The sequence below is a fragment of the Calliphora vicina genome, chromosome 3 (assembly GCF_958450345.1).
Source record: "Calliphora vicina chromosome 3, idCalVici1.1, whole genome shotgun sequence".
Lineage (NCBI taxonomy): Eukaryota > Metazoa > Arthropoda > Insecta > Diptera > Calliphoridae > Calliphora > Calliphora vicina.
In genome coordinates, this window is record NC_088782.1 from 81,761,550 (window position 1) to 81,774,896 (window position 13,347).

The following is a 13,347-nucleotide window of genomic DNA, read 5'->3' on the forward strand; positions in this document are numbered from 1 at the left end:
TTGAGCTTTACTTGCAGAGCTTTTTTTTACTTGAGCTTTTATTGCAAGGTACGTACAAACATAAATATTTTGTGAAGTGCTTGTGATAAAAACAAAAAAGTGCAAATCAAATTAAATAAACAAACAAAAATACCAAACAAAACAACACACATACATTTATACATATAAATACATGTGCATTGTTGTTGTTTTTAATTGTTGATTATTGCTTGCATTCTATTGTTCATTTATTGTGTGAAGTTATCAAACCCCTACATTAACTTTCATTGCGTGTGAAGTTAACACCCGAATTTAGCAAGTCTGGTATTTTAGTACTTATTAATTTGTAATAAGTTTTAATTTGATTTATTGTAATAAAAATAATACATTTTAGGTATTTTTTATTCACTTTTTTGTGATTTGAATATTATTTAGAATATTTTTACCCAAAATAATAACACATTATCCATACAAATAAACACAAAGTTTGTTTTGAAAACTTTTGTGAATATTTTTTGATACTAATTTTGAAATTAGAATATTTTGAAAATATTTGGATTTGTTTTCGGATATTGTGACCCGATTTTTTACCCCGCTTTTATCAATAAATTGATTTATATCAATTATTTTGCAATTTTTTGAAAATTTAACCCTATTGTTTGAACTTTTTTGAAAAGCTCCCAATTAAACCCGATATTAAGGAATAGAAAATGGCAACCTTAAACAATTTGTTGAAAAATCAAAATCGTTTGGTAGATTTTGAAAGTTTTATTAAAGCTATCCCACAAAGTGAACATTCTGTTCACTCCCTGAATACTCATCGTCAAGAATTGACTCGTCTGTGGGAAATATTTCGTGATTGTTATGAAGATTTGTTAGAAAATCTTGAAGATACAAAAACATCTGAAACAGATGTAAAAGAGAAATATATGTCGGGATATACAACATATTTCCAATGTATATCATATATCGAAGGTATTGTTGACAAAATAATAGACAAAGGCGCGGCTTTATCTACCACTATCCCAATACATCTTCCCCCTTGTGATACCGAAACATTTTCTGGCGACTATTCGTCTTGGCCTACATTTAGAGATATGTTTTCGGCCTTGTATAAGAATAACCCACATGTAGGGAATATTCAGAAGATGTATTATTTGTTGCAAAAAACTGAAGGTGAAGCCCGTGATATAATTCGTACTTGTCCGATAACAAATGAAGGTTTTGATATGGCTTGGCAAAATCTTGTAGACCGCTATGAGAATAAACGAGTTCTAGTTAATGCTCAATTAAAAACTCTTTTTAATCTCCCTTCGATTGGAAAAGAATCCGGTCCTTCAATAAAACAATTACAAAGGACAATTAATGATTGTATTACGAATTTGTCTTTATTAGGCATAGAAACTCGAAATTGGGATATTATATTTGTATTTATTTGCTCAACTCGATTACCTGAAGTCACTCTCGGACTTTGGGAACAATCCCAAGGACCTAGCTCAGATTTACCTAAATGGAGTAGTATGGATGAGTTTCTCACTGCTAGATATAGAACATTGGAATCAGTTTCTGATATTATTGGCGCACATAACCCAGCGCAAACAAATGCTCAACCTCATAACTCTAAAAAATCGTATGATTCTAAGAAATACAAAAGTTTTGGCACCACTGTCACCCCGAATATACCCCCTAGATAATGTCTACTTTGTACGGACAATCACCCGCTTCGTTTATGTTCGGTATTTCTTAGAATGTCAGTTAGTGAGCGTATGTCAACAGTTAAGAGGCATAAGTGTTGTACTAATTGTTTAGCAACATCACATGAATTTAGGAGATGTCAAAGCTCTAATGTTTGTTACATTTGTAAACAGAAACACCATTCGTTACTTCATCGTTCCGAATCTTCTGCTCAGAATAGGCATGTTTCGGAAAGTAATCCCGTGAATTCTAATCCCCCTACAAATTTACCCCAAAATTCATCCAGAAATGTGGTTAATATTAATGAAGGACCATCGACATCTTCTGCTGCTCGTTCACTTCAAAACTTTGCTACTCAATTACAGTAGACTCCTTATTCGACAGTTTTGCTGGGAACAACAGTAGTAGATATTTTGTATAATGATATACGGTGCGGTGTTAGAGCTTTGATTGACCCTGCTTCTCAAGCCACGTTTATTTCGAAAAAGCTTCAGAGGAAATTGTCACTTCCAACTTTCTCAGCTCCTGCCGCTACGATTTTTGGTCTTAACGGCGCTGTTGCAGGAAATTCGACTAAAGTCTGTAATATTTCAATCGGATCATCGATAGATCCTGAATTTGAATTAAAAACTGAAGCTTATGTTGTCGAAAAGCTTACTGGTCGATTACCTACTTGTTCACTGTCCAATTTTGTCGATTTTAATTTACCCGAAATTCCAATGACAGATTTAAAATGCTCACATATGGATTTGTTATTAGGTGGTGATGTATATCCCCAAATTATGCTCGATGATGTTCAAAAACATCCTAAAGGTCAATTGATAGCTCAAAAGACAGTTTTCGGCTGGATACTTACCGGAAAAGTCCCTCACCCGCATCCAATGAACTCTGTTGTCTCATTTTTTAATCATTTGGATTTAAATGAGAGAATTGCCAGATTTTGGGAAATTGAGGAAGTACCCAGGACGAAGAAACTGTCTAACGATGACACTTTTTGCGAAAATTTGTATCGCCAAACCACCTATAGGAATGATAAAGGCCGATACGTAGTGTCCTTGCCCTTTAGGCCTGAATTCCCTAGTAATTTACAACTTGGTCTGTCTCGAAAAGCAGCTCTTTCTCAGTTTTTTAGGAACGAAGCTAGATTAGTAAGAACACCCGAAATTAAGACACAATATGATCAGGTTTTGAACGAGTATTGTACTCTGGGTTATATGGTCAAAGTTGATGCGGATCTGTCGTATACCTCGAACACGATGTATTACATGCCTCATCACGCTGTTTTTAAGCCTGATAGTGCAACCACTAAACTTCGTGTGGTCTATAACGCATCAAGCCCCTCTTCTAATGGAGTGAGTCTGAATGACATTTTGCATCCTGGTCCAACTTTGCAATCCGATTTGACAATTTTAGTCCTTCGTTGGCGTCTATTTCAATTTGTTTTCAATGCCGACATCGAAAAAATGTACAGGCAAATATTGATTAGACCAGATCAAGCGTCCTTTCAGAGAATTTTATTCCGTCGGGACCCGAATGATGAAGTTCATGATTTTGAATTAACCACAGTTACTTTTGGTGTTAACTGTGCCCCATATTTAGCAATCAGAACTCTACATCAATTAGCTAATGATTGTGAATCTCAATACCCCAATGCTTCTAATATATTGCGTACGCAAATGTATGTGGACGATGTTCTTGCTGGTTCACATAATATCGAAGAAGCAATTCGCAATCGTGATGAATTGACGCATGTGTTAAATTCTGCTGGATTTTCACTTCGAAAATGGACCGCTAATAATGAGAGTCTACTCGAAAATATACCCCCCGAACACCTCTTAGATTCCGATTTTTTGAAATTATCAGATGCTAGTAATGCAAAAACTCTGGGTTTACGTTGGAATGCGAGCATTGATGCATTTTACTTCAAGCCAATTCCGACGCCCGATTGTTCTATCGTCACAAAACGTGCTGTCTTGTCTCAAATAGCCAAGCTATTTGACCCCGTTGGCTGGTTAGCGCCGAAAATAATTGTTGCTAAAATTATTATGCAACAAATTTGGAAAGACAGTACGGATTGGGACGAATGTTTGAAACCCATGACGTTATATAGATGGCGAGCATTTGTCGATGATTACCCAAACATCGAACGGATTAAAATCCCCCGTTGGGTTAATTTTAACCCTCAGTGTGAAGTTCAGCTTCACGCATTTTGTGATGCTTCAGAGAAAGCATATGCTGCCACTCTATACATTCGAGTCCAAACCCCGTCAGGTGATTTTATCACAAATTTGCTCGCTGCAAAAACAAAAGTTGCGCCAATTAAAGTACAAACTTTACCCCGTTTAGAGCTCTGCGGTGCAACTCTGTTGGCAAAAATGGTGCATTCACTCCGCACGGAGCTGAATCTTACCATGTCGGAAGCTTTCTATTGGACTGATTCGACTATCGTATTGTCCTGGCTTCAAAAACCCCCGTGCCACTGGCCAACTTTTGTTGCAAATCGAGTTTCGTTTATTTTGGATAAAATTGGTACTGATAATTGGAATCACGTAGACTCTCATGATAACCCCGCCGATGTAGCAAGTCGTGGTATATCGGCTAGAGAACTTGCTATATCTGATATTGGGTGGAAAGGCCCTGTTTGGTTAAGACGCCCCCGTTCTGAATGGCCTAGAACCAATTTTAGAATATCTACTCAATTGGAAACCCGTTTGATAAATGTAAATACTGCCCAAACAATAATATCTGAAGAGATTTTAGGTCGTTTTTCAGATTTAGCCCGTGCAATGCGAGTCTTGGCATATGTTTTTCGTTTTTTTCACTCTGTTCACCCAAAACATAGGCAATCTCGTAAGCATTTATCGGATCCCATAAGTCAAAGTGAAGTTACTTTTGTTAAGAGTCGTCTGATTATTGTGTGTCAAGAAGCTCATTTCACCGAATATTCCATTTTAAAATCTGGATCTAACTTATCACGTAAGAGTTCGCTACTTGTTTTTAACCCCTTTATTGACTCAAATGGTTTTATGCGTGTTAACGGTAGACTTTCACAGTCTCCCACTTTGACTTATGATGAACGTTTTCCGAAATTATTACCCTATAATGGTCGATTTACCCGTCTCTACTTAGAACACGTTCATAAGTATTCAATTCACGGAGAAAATTCTTTAATGTTACGATTGGTCAGACTCGAATTTTGGATTCCTAAACTTAAGAATTTAGTACGTACGGTTGTCCACAACTGTAAAGTATGTACGTTAAACAAAAAGAAGCTAAGTCAGCAGATTATGGCCGCTCTACCCCCTGAAAGAACTACTCTAACGCGTGCTTTTACACATACAGGACTTGATTTTGCAGGTCCTTTTGAAATAAAATCGTATATCGGCCGCGGCTGTCGTATAACAAAAGGATATGTTTTGGTATTTGTTTGTTTTGCCACCAAAGCCATCCATCTTGAGGCCACAAATGACATATCCACTGACTGTTTCTTGGCTGCATTTACTCGTTTCTTCTCCCGACGCGGTTGTCCTTCTCACATTTACTCTGATAATGGAACTGCTTTCGTTGGTGCAGCCAACATTTTGAAAAGGGATCGAAATCAATTTTTAATTGACTTGAAACACCAACTTATAGCTAGAAACGCCTTCCAATTAGTCGAATGGCATTTTATACCCCCTGGAGCTCCACATATGGGTGGACTATGGGAGGCTGGTGTAAAAAGTTTTAAAACTCATTTAAAAAAGATATCTAATGATCAACGTTTCACATTTGAAGAATTTTCGACAATGTTAGCAAGGATAGAGTCATGTTTGAACTCACGCCTACTTAGTCCAATGACTGATAGTCTATCGGACATTAACCCTTTGACTCCTTGTCATTTTCTAGTAGGTAGCCCAATACTTTCTCCCCCGGAACCAGATTTGTCACAGGAATCTTTGACATATGCTAACAGATGGCGAAAGTTGAAAATTCTCCATCATTACTTTGCTCTTCGTTGGAAAAACGAATATTTGGTTGAACTCCACAAGCGCAACAAGTGGAAGTATCCCCAAAAGGATTTTGAAATTAATGACTTTGTTGTCATACGGCAAGACAATTTGCCCCCCAATGAATGGAAGCTTGGTCGAATTGTAAGAGTTTACCTGGGCTCTGATTCGAAAGTACGAGTGGCTGACGTTCGAACCGCCAATGGTGTTTTAACGAGGCCAATTGTTAAACTCGTACTGCTTCCTAATCCTGAACATAATTAATTTGTTTCTTTTTGTTCTTCTTCTTCTATTCCTTCATAATAGATGTCTGAAGCCCCCCGTAGAATGACTGTTGAACGCGCCGAAAACCAGACCCTGGATGAGATCGTTGCTGATGCCGGCTCGAAATGTCGCCTTTGTAAAAAGGACCACCCCCTAAGAAAGTGCCCAAAATTCCGGAGCATGAATCCCTACCGTCGACTGAGTGTGGTGAAAAGGTATAAGTACTGCATAAACTGCCTAGCCCACTCACATTTCCTCAAAAATTGTCGCAGTAGGGATAGATGCATGGAATGCTTAGAGGAGCACCACACCATGCTGCACTTTCATAAGAACACAGCAACAAACAACAATAGCACATCAAGCGGCAGCAGCAACAACAACAATAACACATCAAGCGGCAGCAACAATAACAACAAAAACAAATCAAACAACAGCAGCAAAATCAAAACCAATAATAACAACAAACTAAGACAAAACAAGAACCACCGGAAGAGCGCAACCCACAACCAAGCTCATTGTACGTGTAGTTGCCAAAAAGGTAACAGAAAGAAGGAACAGTCTGCGTCCTCATCAACTGCTGCTACCATCGTAATTAACGTGATGGCCAAAGAATAAATGATATTTATTTTTTATAATTTCTTTTTTTTTCTCTTTTTATTAAATTGTATTTTCCGATCTCTGGTCACCTAGCTCCCGCTTCTCCTTGTTGCAATCTTGCAAGGGGGTGGGATGTCTACGTTGGTAACCCTAATTTTAAGTAAATTGAATTTTAGTTTTTAAGTGTACATTACAACTCTGAAATTATTGTGAATTATTAAATATGTAATGTAATAAAACGAAAAAAAGTTAATCTCGAACAACCCCCAAACCCGAAGGTACGCTTTTTAATAAACCGCCAAATAAATATAATTATTTGAAATTAATACCCCTTTTGTTTTCTTTAAACCCGATTAAAATATTTTGTTTATTTTTCCCCACTCACCCCCAACAAACGTTCTAAAAGATGCGATACTTATTTTCAAAATGTATGTATGCAATGCAGTCATATCTTTTTCAAGACAAAGCATGCAAACGCGTAGTTAAAATTTAAAAAAAACTTATCATACTGCCTGTTTTTACTTTTTCATACATTTTGCAATATGAAACATTATCAAAGTTTACACGGTTGAGTAAAGAATCACTCGACTTTTTAAGGTTGCATTGCATACATACATTTTGGAATTCACCCTAACTTTGCTTCTCCTATAATACACATTAAAAATTACATTGCAAAATAAGGTCTTATAGACCTTTTTTTTAAATTCAAACATGATTCGTTTTGAAATTATTTTGATTGCACAAGTAATAAAAATGAATAAGTACAACGTTACGCGGAACCAAAAGATGTTACAAAATCTCCTAAATATTTTGTATTTTATAAAACTGTAAATATTTTAACAATTTGTTTCTATAATAATGAAAGTTATCTTAATTGTGTTTAATTAGTAAATTAATTTAGAAATTCTAAATTTTAGAGTCCGACCGAAGCCGGGTTTTCAGTCCGATACCAAATCTTTTTTTCATCTTGAACTGAAAAGTTTTCATGTGATGTTTAGATATTTTACAATAAAATGTAAATATGTTATTTAACCTTTTATATTGGAGTTAATTCGATTAGACTTATTATTTTATTAAATGTAAATAATACATACTATAAGTAGGTAGGTACTCACTGTTACAAGATTTCTGTTTTCTTTGATCATCTGTCTTTTCTGCTTGATTTGTAATAAGTCCAAAGAAATCGAATACCATAAACCATTTTTCAATAGATATAATTAAATTTAGACTGTTAAAGTCAATCGAGCTTTTGGTTTCTCCTGTTTTTTCAGAGTCTGCATACTTGGTTGTAAGCGATTTGTATATTACTAAATTTTCTGTTTTTATCTTTTGATTAATTTCAAGATCGATTTTTTTTAAAACTTTATTATTGGAACTGTTACTATTAACATTAGTTACAGTTTTTTCATTTAAATTTATCGGCATAGACATACATCTATTGAGAATATCAAAATTTTGAAAATTTGACAAATCTGTACACGAACGGGAAAGTTTATTTCTCGATAAATTAGTATTTTTATCATTTTCACTTGAAGAGTCTACCATATTTCTGTATTTTGAATTTGTTGGACATTTTAAGTCTTCCATAATAACGGATCGTAGTAACACTTGAACCTCCTTTTGTAGTGTGGTGTCTTTGTTATGAAAACTAAATTCTTGTAATGTTATATGTATAAGAGATATATTGTGCTCATTTTTCAGATCAAGTTTAAAGATGGGCACTGAAAACTGTACGCAAATTTTATCGAAATCATTAGTTTTTGGCAGGTCGGCAACAACAGCTTCTTCAAATGTTTCAGCTTCTTTTTCTGTTTTACTGATTGAATCTTTCAAAAGCATAATATTAGTTGCATAACCTAAGGATTCAATAAGCTGTTCATATTGTGATCTAGATAAGCATATGTTTAAGCTTTGAGTGACACTTCCATCAATCTGAAATATAGAAATACAAAGGTGAGCTTTAGAGAGTGATTTTTTTTATACAAAATGAGAACCTTATCATATAAACATTAGGGTTATCCTTATTTTACACTTTTGCAATTGTCTGCGCTCCTATTTTCAAAATAATTAAATTTTGAAAAAATTCCAATTCAAAATTTTTTTGTATATCACTTACCTATGCACAGTGGTCGGTGCTGTATGGAGTCGGCGGCCAAAAATACTTCCAGTGTAGGTATCAACTTGTAATTTCGGTCACGGCTTTATAAATATGTCAGAACTATTTAATGATAAAATGGGAGTGGTTGATGACTCATACCCTCCCCCTACCATACCTTAGCATCCAAATTCACCCCAACACGCAGTGCGAGGTTATGACATTCTAGTTAATCAAAATTCCATATCTCGGTAATAAATAATAGTACATTTATAATTTTTGGTACAATATATAATAAGGATATTACACACATTTTTTTTCAAAAATGGGCGTAATTGGACAACTGCCACACCCACTCCCCATATAAGTGAAACTATAAACTTTTTAAAATTGATAAAAAAATTAAAAATCAATAAGAATTCTTACTAAAAAAATTGCAAACTAAATCTGGGCGTGGTCCGCTCGCTCATGTGAGTTTAATAAAATCGACTCCTTTTAGACAAGCCAATCAGAATATGTATTTTAAACTTTTGTTTTTATACGATTGCATTTTTGCCAAAATTTTGAAATTTTTTTGCAATTATAATTTAAGCGTGTTTCTAAATGACTTTCTTTAAATGTGTAGCCCTCATTTTTAATATCGTTTTTCATGACATCCTTCACTTTTCGAGCTTTTTCAGCATTCTAAGCACCAAATATCAAAAATATGTGAGCGCGAAAGTTTACAATTATAAGATGTGACTATTGCAAAAACAATTTATAATAAGGACCAAATTCATAAAGTAAAAATATTAAAAGTCCGTGGAAAAGAAAAAAACAAACACAATTCTTTACATGAATAACAATAACAAAGCAACGCGAACATAAACTAACAAAGCACCTCACAAAAATTCAAAGTTGGACATCAAAAACAACGAGGCCGCTTTGGTGTATGGGAGATAAATCAAAGAGATGCAAAAGGATGCAGCTGAAATTTCCAATTTTAGAATCTTGGAATATTAACTAATAAACCAGAAAAAATCCCATTGGAGACTTCAGGGGGAAACACAACTAAAACTCTAGTTGAAATTGAAATATATGGACGAACGAACACTAAAAATGACATTGGGCAAATATTAATTTTATAAAAAATACACAAGAAGCTAACCACATTGTAATTATATTAAAATTAAGTTAATACCTTCCAATTCAATATTCATTTTGATTTTTTTCAAAAAAACTTTTTTTTATATGGTTTTAATTCATTTTCCACTTTTTCACTCTGCAAAAACCAACTGTCAATATGCTCCCACTTTTGAAGCTATTCTTGAAGAGTATAGTTGGAATAAAACAAAAACAACTATAAATATTAAAACCTTGTTTTTATAAGAAATAGTGATGACACATTTGGTGACAAACTTTTCACTTTGTTTATTTATTTTTGGCCTATGGGATCGACCAGTGTGCTATGGCTCAAGAAGCACTCAAAAAGTTTAATTTCATGTACTGCAGATTTTATTCGAATTCAATTTATTTAAAGGAAATAAACCAACGTTTTGAAAAGGTTAATACGTAACAATATTAAAAGGTTTCAACAAAATGGTTTAATTGAAAAAACGGCTGGAATTTAGGTTTTTTCAATTAAACCATTTTGTTGAAACCTTTTAATATTGTTACGTATTAACCTTTTCAAAACGTTGGTTTATTTCCTTTAAATAAACCAGATACTTTTGATTGCAAATAAAAGCCGTTTAGTAGTTTAAAAATTGTAACAACTCTTTATTTATTTAAAATGTACAAGAACAGAATTAAATAGTAGCTTAGTGTTTTTTATACACGTTTATAAATTCTCGGAAATACAGACATACTTTATAATGTACTAGCTGAACCCGGTCCGAGTTGCTGGCCCTTAGAAAACATCTGTTTTATATTGAATCTCGATTTTAATATACAGTTTCGGCCAAAGTCGGTGATCCAATGAATTCAAAGATTCAGTAGGATAATCAAAGGCTTGTTCTTCGTTCATTACTGTGTCAATATATTTGTATTTTATTTTTTTGCCAGGCAGTTTCAAATGTATTTGCTTATGGATCTTGTTAACATCATAATTTGTTGGTGCCAAAATTGCATGTTCCCACAGACAATCCGAATTGTTGTAGTTCGTTGTAAGACTTGGGAATACTTTGTCGACAACGTCTTGAATATTCATTTGCATTTGGCAGAAGTCCGGAAATGAAATCTCATTTGTGGAGGGATCAATTGGAATTTTTCGCATCAGGGAAGCAGGAGCAATGATCCAATTCTGTGGTACATTTGGCCTTGAACTTTAAAGGTGGGCATGAAGCCGACGTCATTTGAAAGCATGTGTTGTACTTTTGGATATTTTGAAGGAAGTGTTTGGAAATAGGATTGGCGCCGGAAATGTAACTTAGTAGCAGCTCAGACGGCTTAATAACTGGTGGCAGAATAACTTTACCGTTCGAACAGCACATTCCCGGGGATTCCTTAGGGAACTTCAAAATGCTACAATGTAAGTAATGTTTGTTCATTGCGCCAATTAGTACATCCTTGTGATTCCTGTAGTCATCATACTTATTGTAATAAAATCCGGGAAACTTTAAATCGATTCTTTCTCTTGATCTAGCCATTCGGGAGCAAACAACTATATGCTGTTGAGGTGTTTCTGCAGCACTCGATGAAGATGCACTGCGACGCATTTGCTGAAGCCGTGATTATCGTTCTCTTCCCGTTTCGGCGACTCTAGACGTAGATGCCCTTTTGAAAACAAATTTTATTTGAATAAAAACGTTATCTTTTATTAAATGTGATATGCGGAGAGTTATTCAAAATATTATTTTTTTAATAGATTTCATATGGAAATTTTTTAATCATGCACCTAATTTGCAAGAGTAAACAAAATTGTTTATCATCGACTGATAATATAAAAGAACTTCTATAGTACCGGGCATGTGTTGGAATGTATTCCTTTTTTCGCTTACACCAAATCATTAATTTTTAGAATGATGTAAGCAACAAAATGCAAATTGTCATTGTTTGAACGTTGAAAATAAAAAAAGTATTTATGTATATGACTTTACAGAGCTATGCTTTTCTGAAGATTCCGTGAAAATTTTATCAAAATCGGTCCAGCCGTTTTTGAGTTCATATGGAACATAAATACAGATTTTTACACACCTCTCCGCCCGCAGACCCAATATCAACAATCCGACTTTACAGATTCCCTGAAAATTTCATCAAAATCGGTCCAGAAGTTTTATATATATATAGATGGTATTAGCGGTATAATGTAAAAATTTGATAATGCCACGCGCCTCCGCCCACAGACCGAAAATCAAAAATCTGACTTTACAGTGTTACCCGCCAGGCTATTCTGAAGATTCCCTGAAAATTTCATTAAAATCGGTGGAGCCGTTTTTGAGTTCATTCGGAACATACATACCCACATACAAACATCCATTTTTATATATATAGACAAGAGTTCGCTGGAAAATACAGTTGATGTTTATTCAAATAGCGTCTCTGATAAACTCACTAACGACTGCAACCTCTGCCACTATTTATAACACTGCCATCTGCACTCTAGATTCTTATTTAACTGCCAAAACTCGAATATTCGAATTCGAATATACGAGTCGCAGCAATCATTCAGCGTTGCCATACTTACGATCAATGATCAACTCAAAGCTTTTATTTAATGTTAATAATGCCCACAGATATGTTACAGTTTGAGAGGCACTGCTTTCGAATGGCATTATGCACCTTTACATCAGCCGTTAAAATCGTTATATTTGAATTCAAGTACAATTTCGTAACAATGCCGCCCGCTTAATCATGTTCGTCCCGAATAGGCATAGATTCACTTCTCCCATAGGTAGCTAGTCGTTCCAGATGTACGACTTTCATTTTAGATCTCGGGCTCTTAACTTTCTGTATTCTGTACACCACGTCGTTTAATTTCATAATCACCTTGTATGGTCCATCCCAATGGGTTTGTAGTTTGGGAGACAGTCCTTTCTTACGTTGTGGTTTATACAGCAGTACAAGTTGGCCTTCATTAAATGCCTCAGAATTCGCTGTTCGATCGTATCTGGCTTTCATTTTGTCGCTGGTCATTTTTATTCGCCTGCGTACGAATTCGTGAAGTTCGTTAAGGTCATCTTGCTCTTGGGAAGTGTTTTCATTATTTGATGAGGGCTTAATACCGAATTCTAAATCTCTAGGCAACTTGAGTTTTGTCCCAAAGACAATTTTTGCAGATGTTCGAGAGGTTAAGTCATGAACAGCTGATCTGTATGCCAATAGAAATTTGGTATGTGTTCATCCAAGTCCTTCTGTTGTGCACTGACCACTTTTCTTAAATATTCCTCCAGAGTGCGATTGAATCTTTCGACCATGCCATCAGATTGAGGATGCAGTGGAGTTGTTCTGGTTTTTCTTATTCCGTATAAATCGCACATTTACTTGAATACGGCGGATTCAAAATTTCTACCCTGATACGAGTGCAACTCCAGTGGAACACCATAGCGGCACACCCAGTTGTTCATAAATACGCTTATAACCGTTTTAGCTTCCTGATTGGGTATTGCATGTACCTCTGGCCATTTGCTGAAATAATCCATAACCACTAGAATGTAACCGTTTCCAGCATCACTGACAGAGAAAGGTCCTGCTATATCCATCGCAATCCGCTCGAATGGCGCACCTGTGTTATACTGCTGAAGTTGTCCACGA

The 13,347-nt window shown here is 35.1% G+C and overlaps 1 protein-coding gene across 2 annotated transcripts in view; it reads right to left on the reverse strand.

Annotated features, from left to right (window-relative positions):
• The window catches only part of Vps13D (vacuolar protein sorting 13D), an 862,750-nt gene that overhangs the window by 552,169 nt on the left and 297,234 nt on the right, over positions 1 to 13,347 (reverse strand). For both annotated transcript variants that reach the window (XM_065502881.1, XM_065502880.1), the window contains exon 10: positions 7,637 to 8,453. In XM_065502881.1, the coding sequence (XP_065358953.1) occupies positions 7,637 to 8,453 (817 nt within the window). The remainder of the gene's footprint in view (positions 1 to 7,636; positions 8,454 to 13,347) is intronic.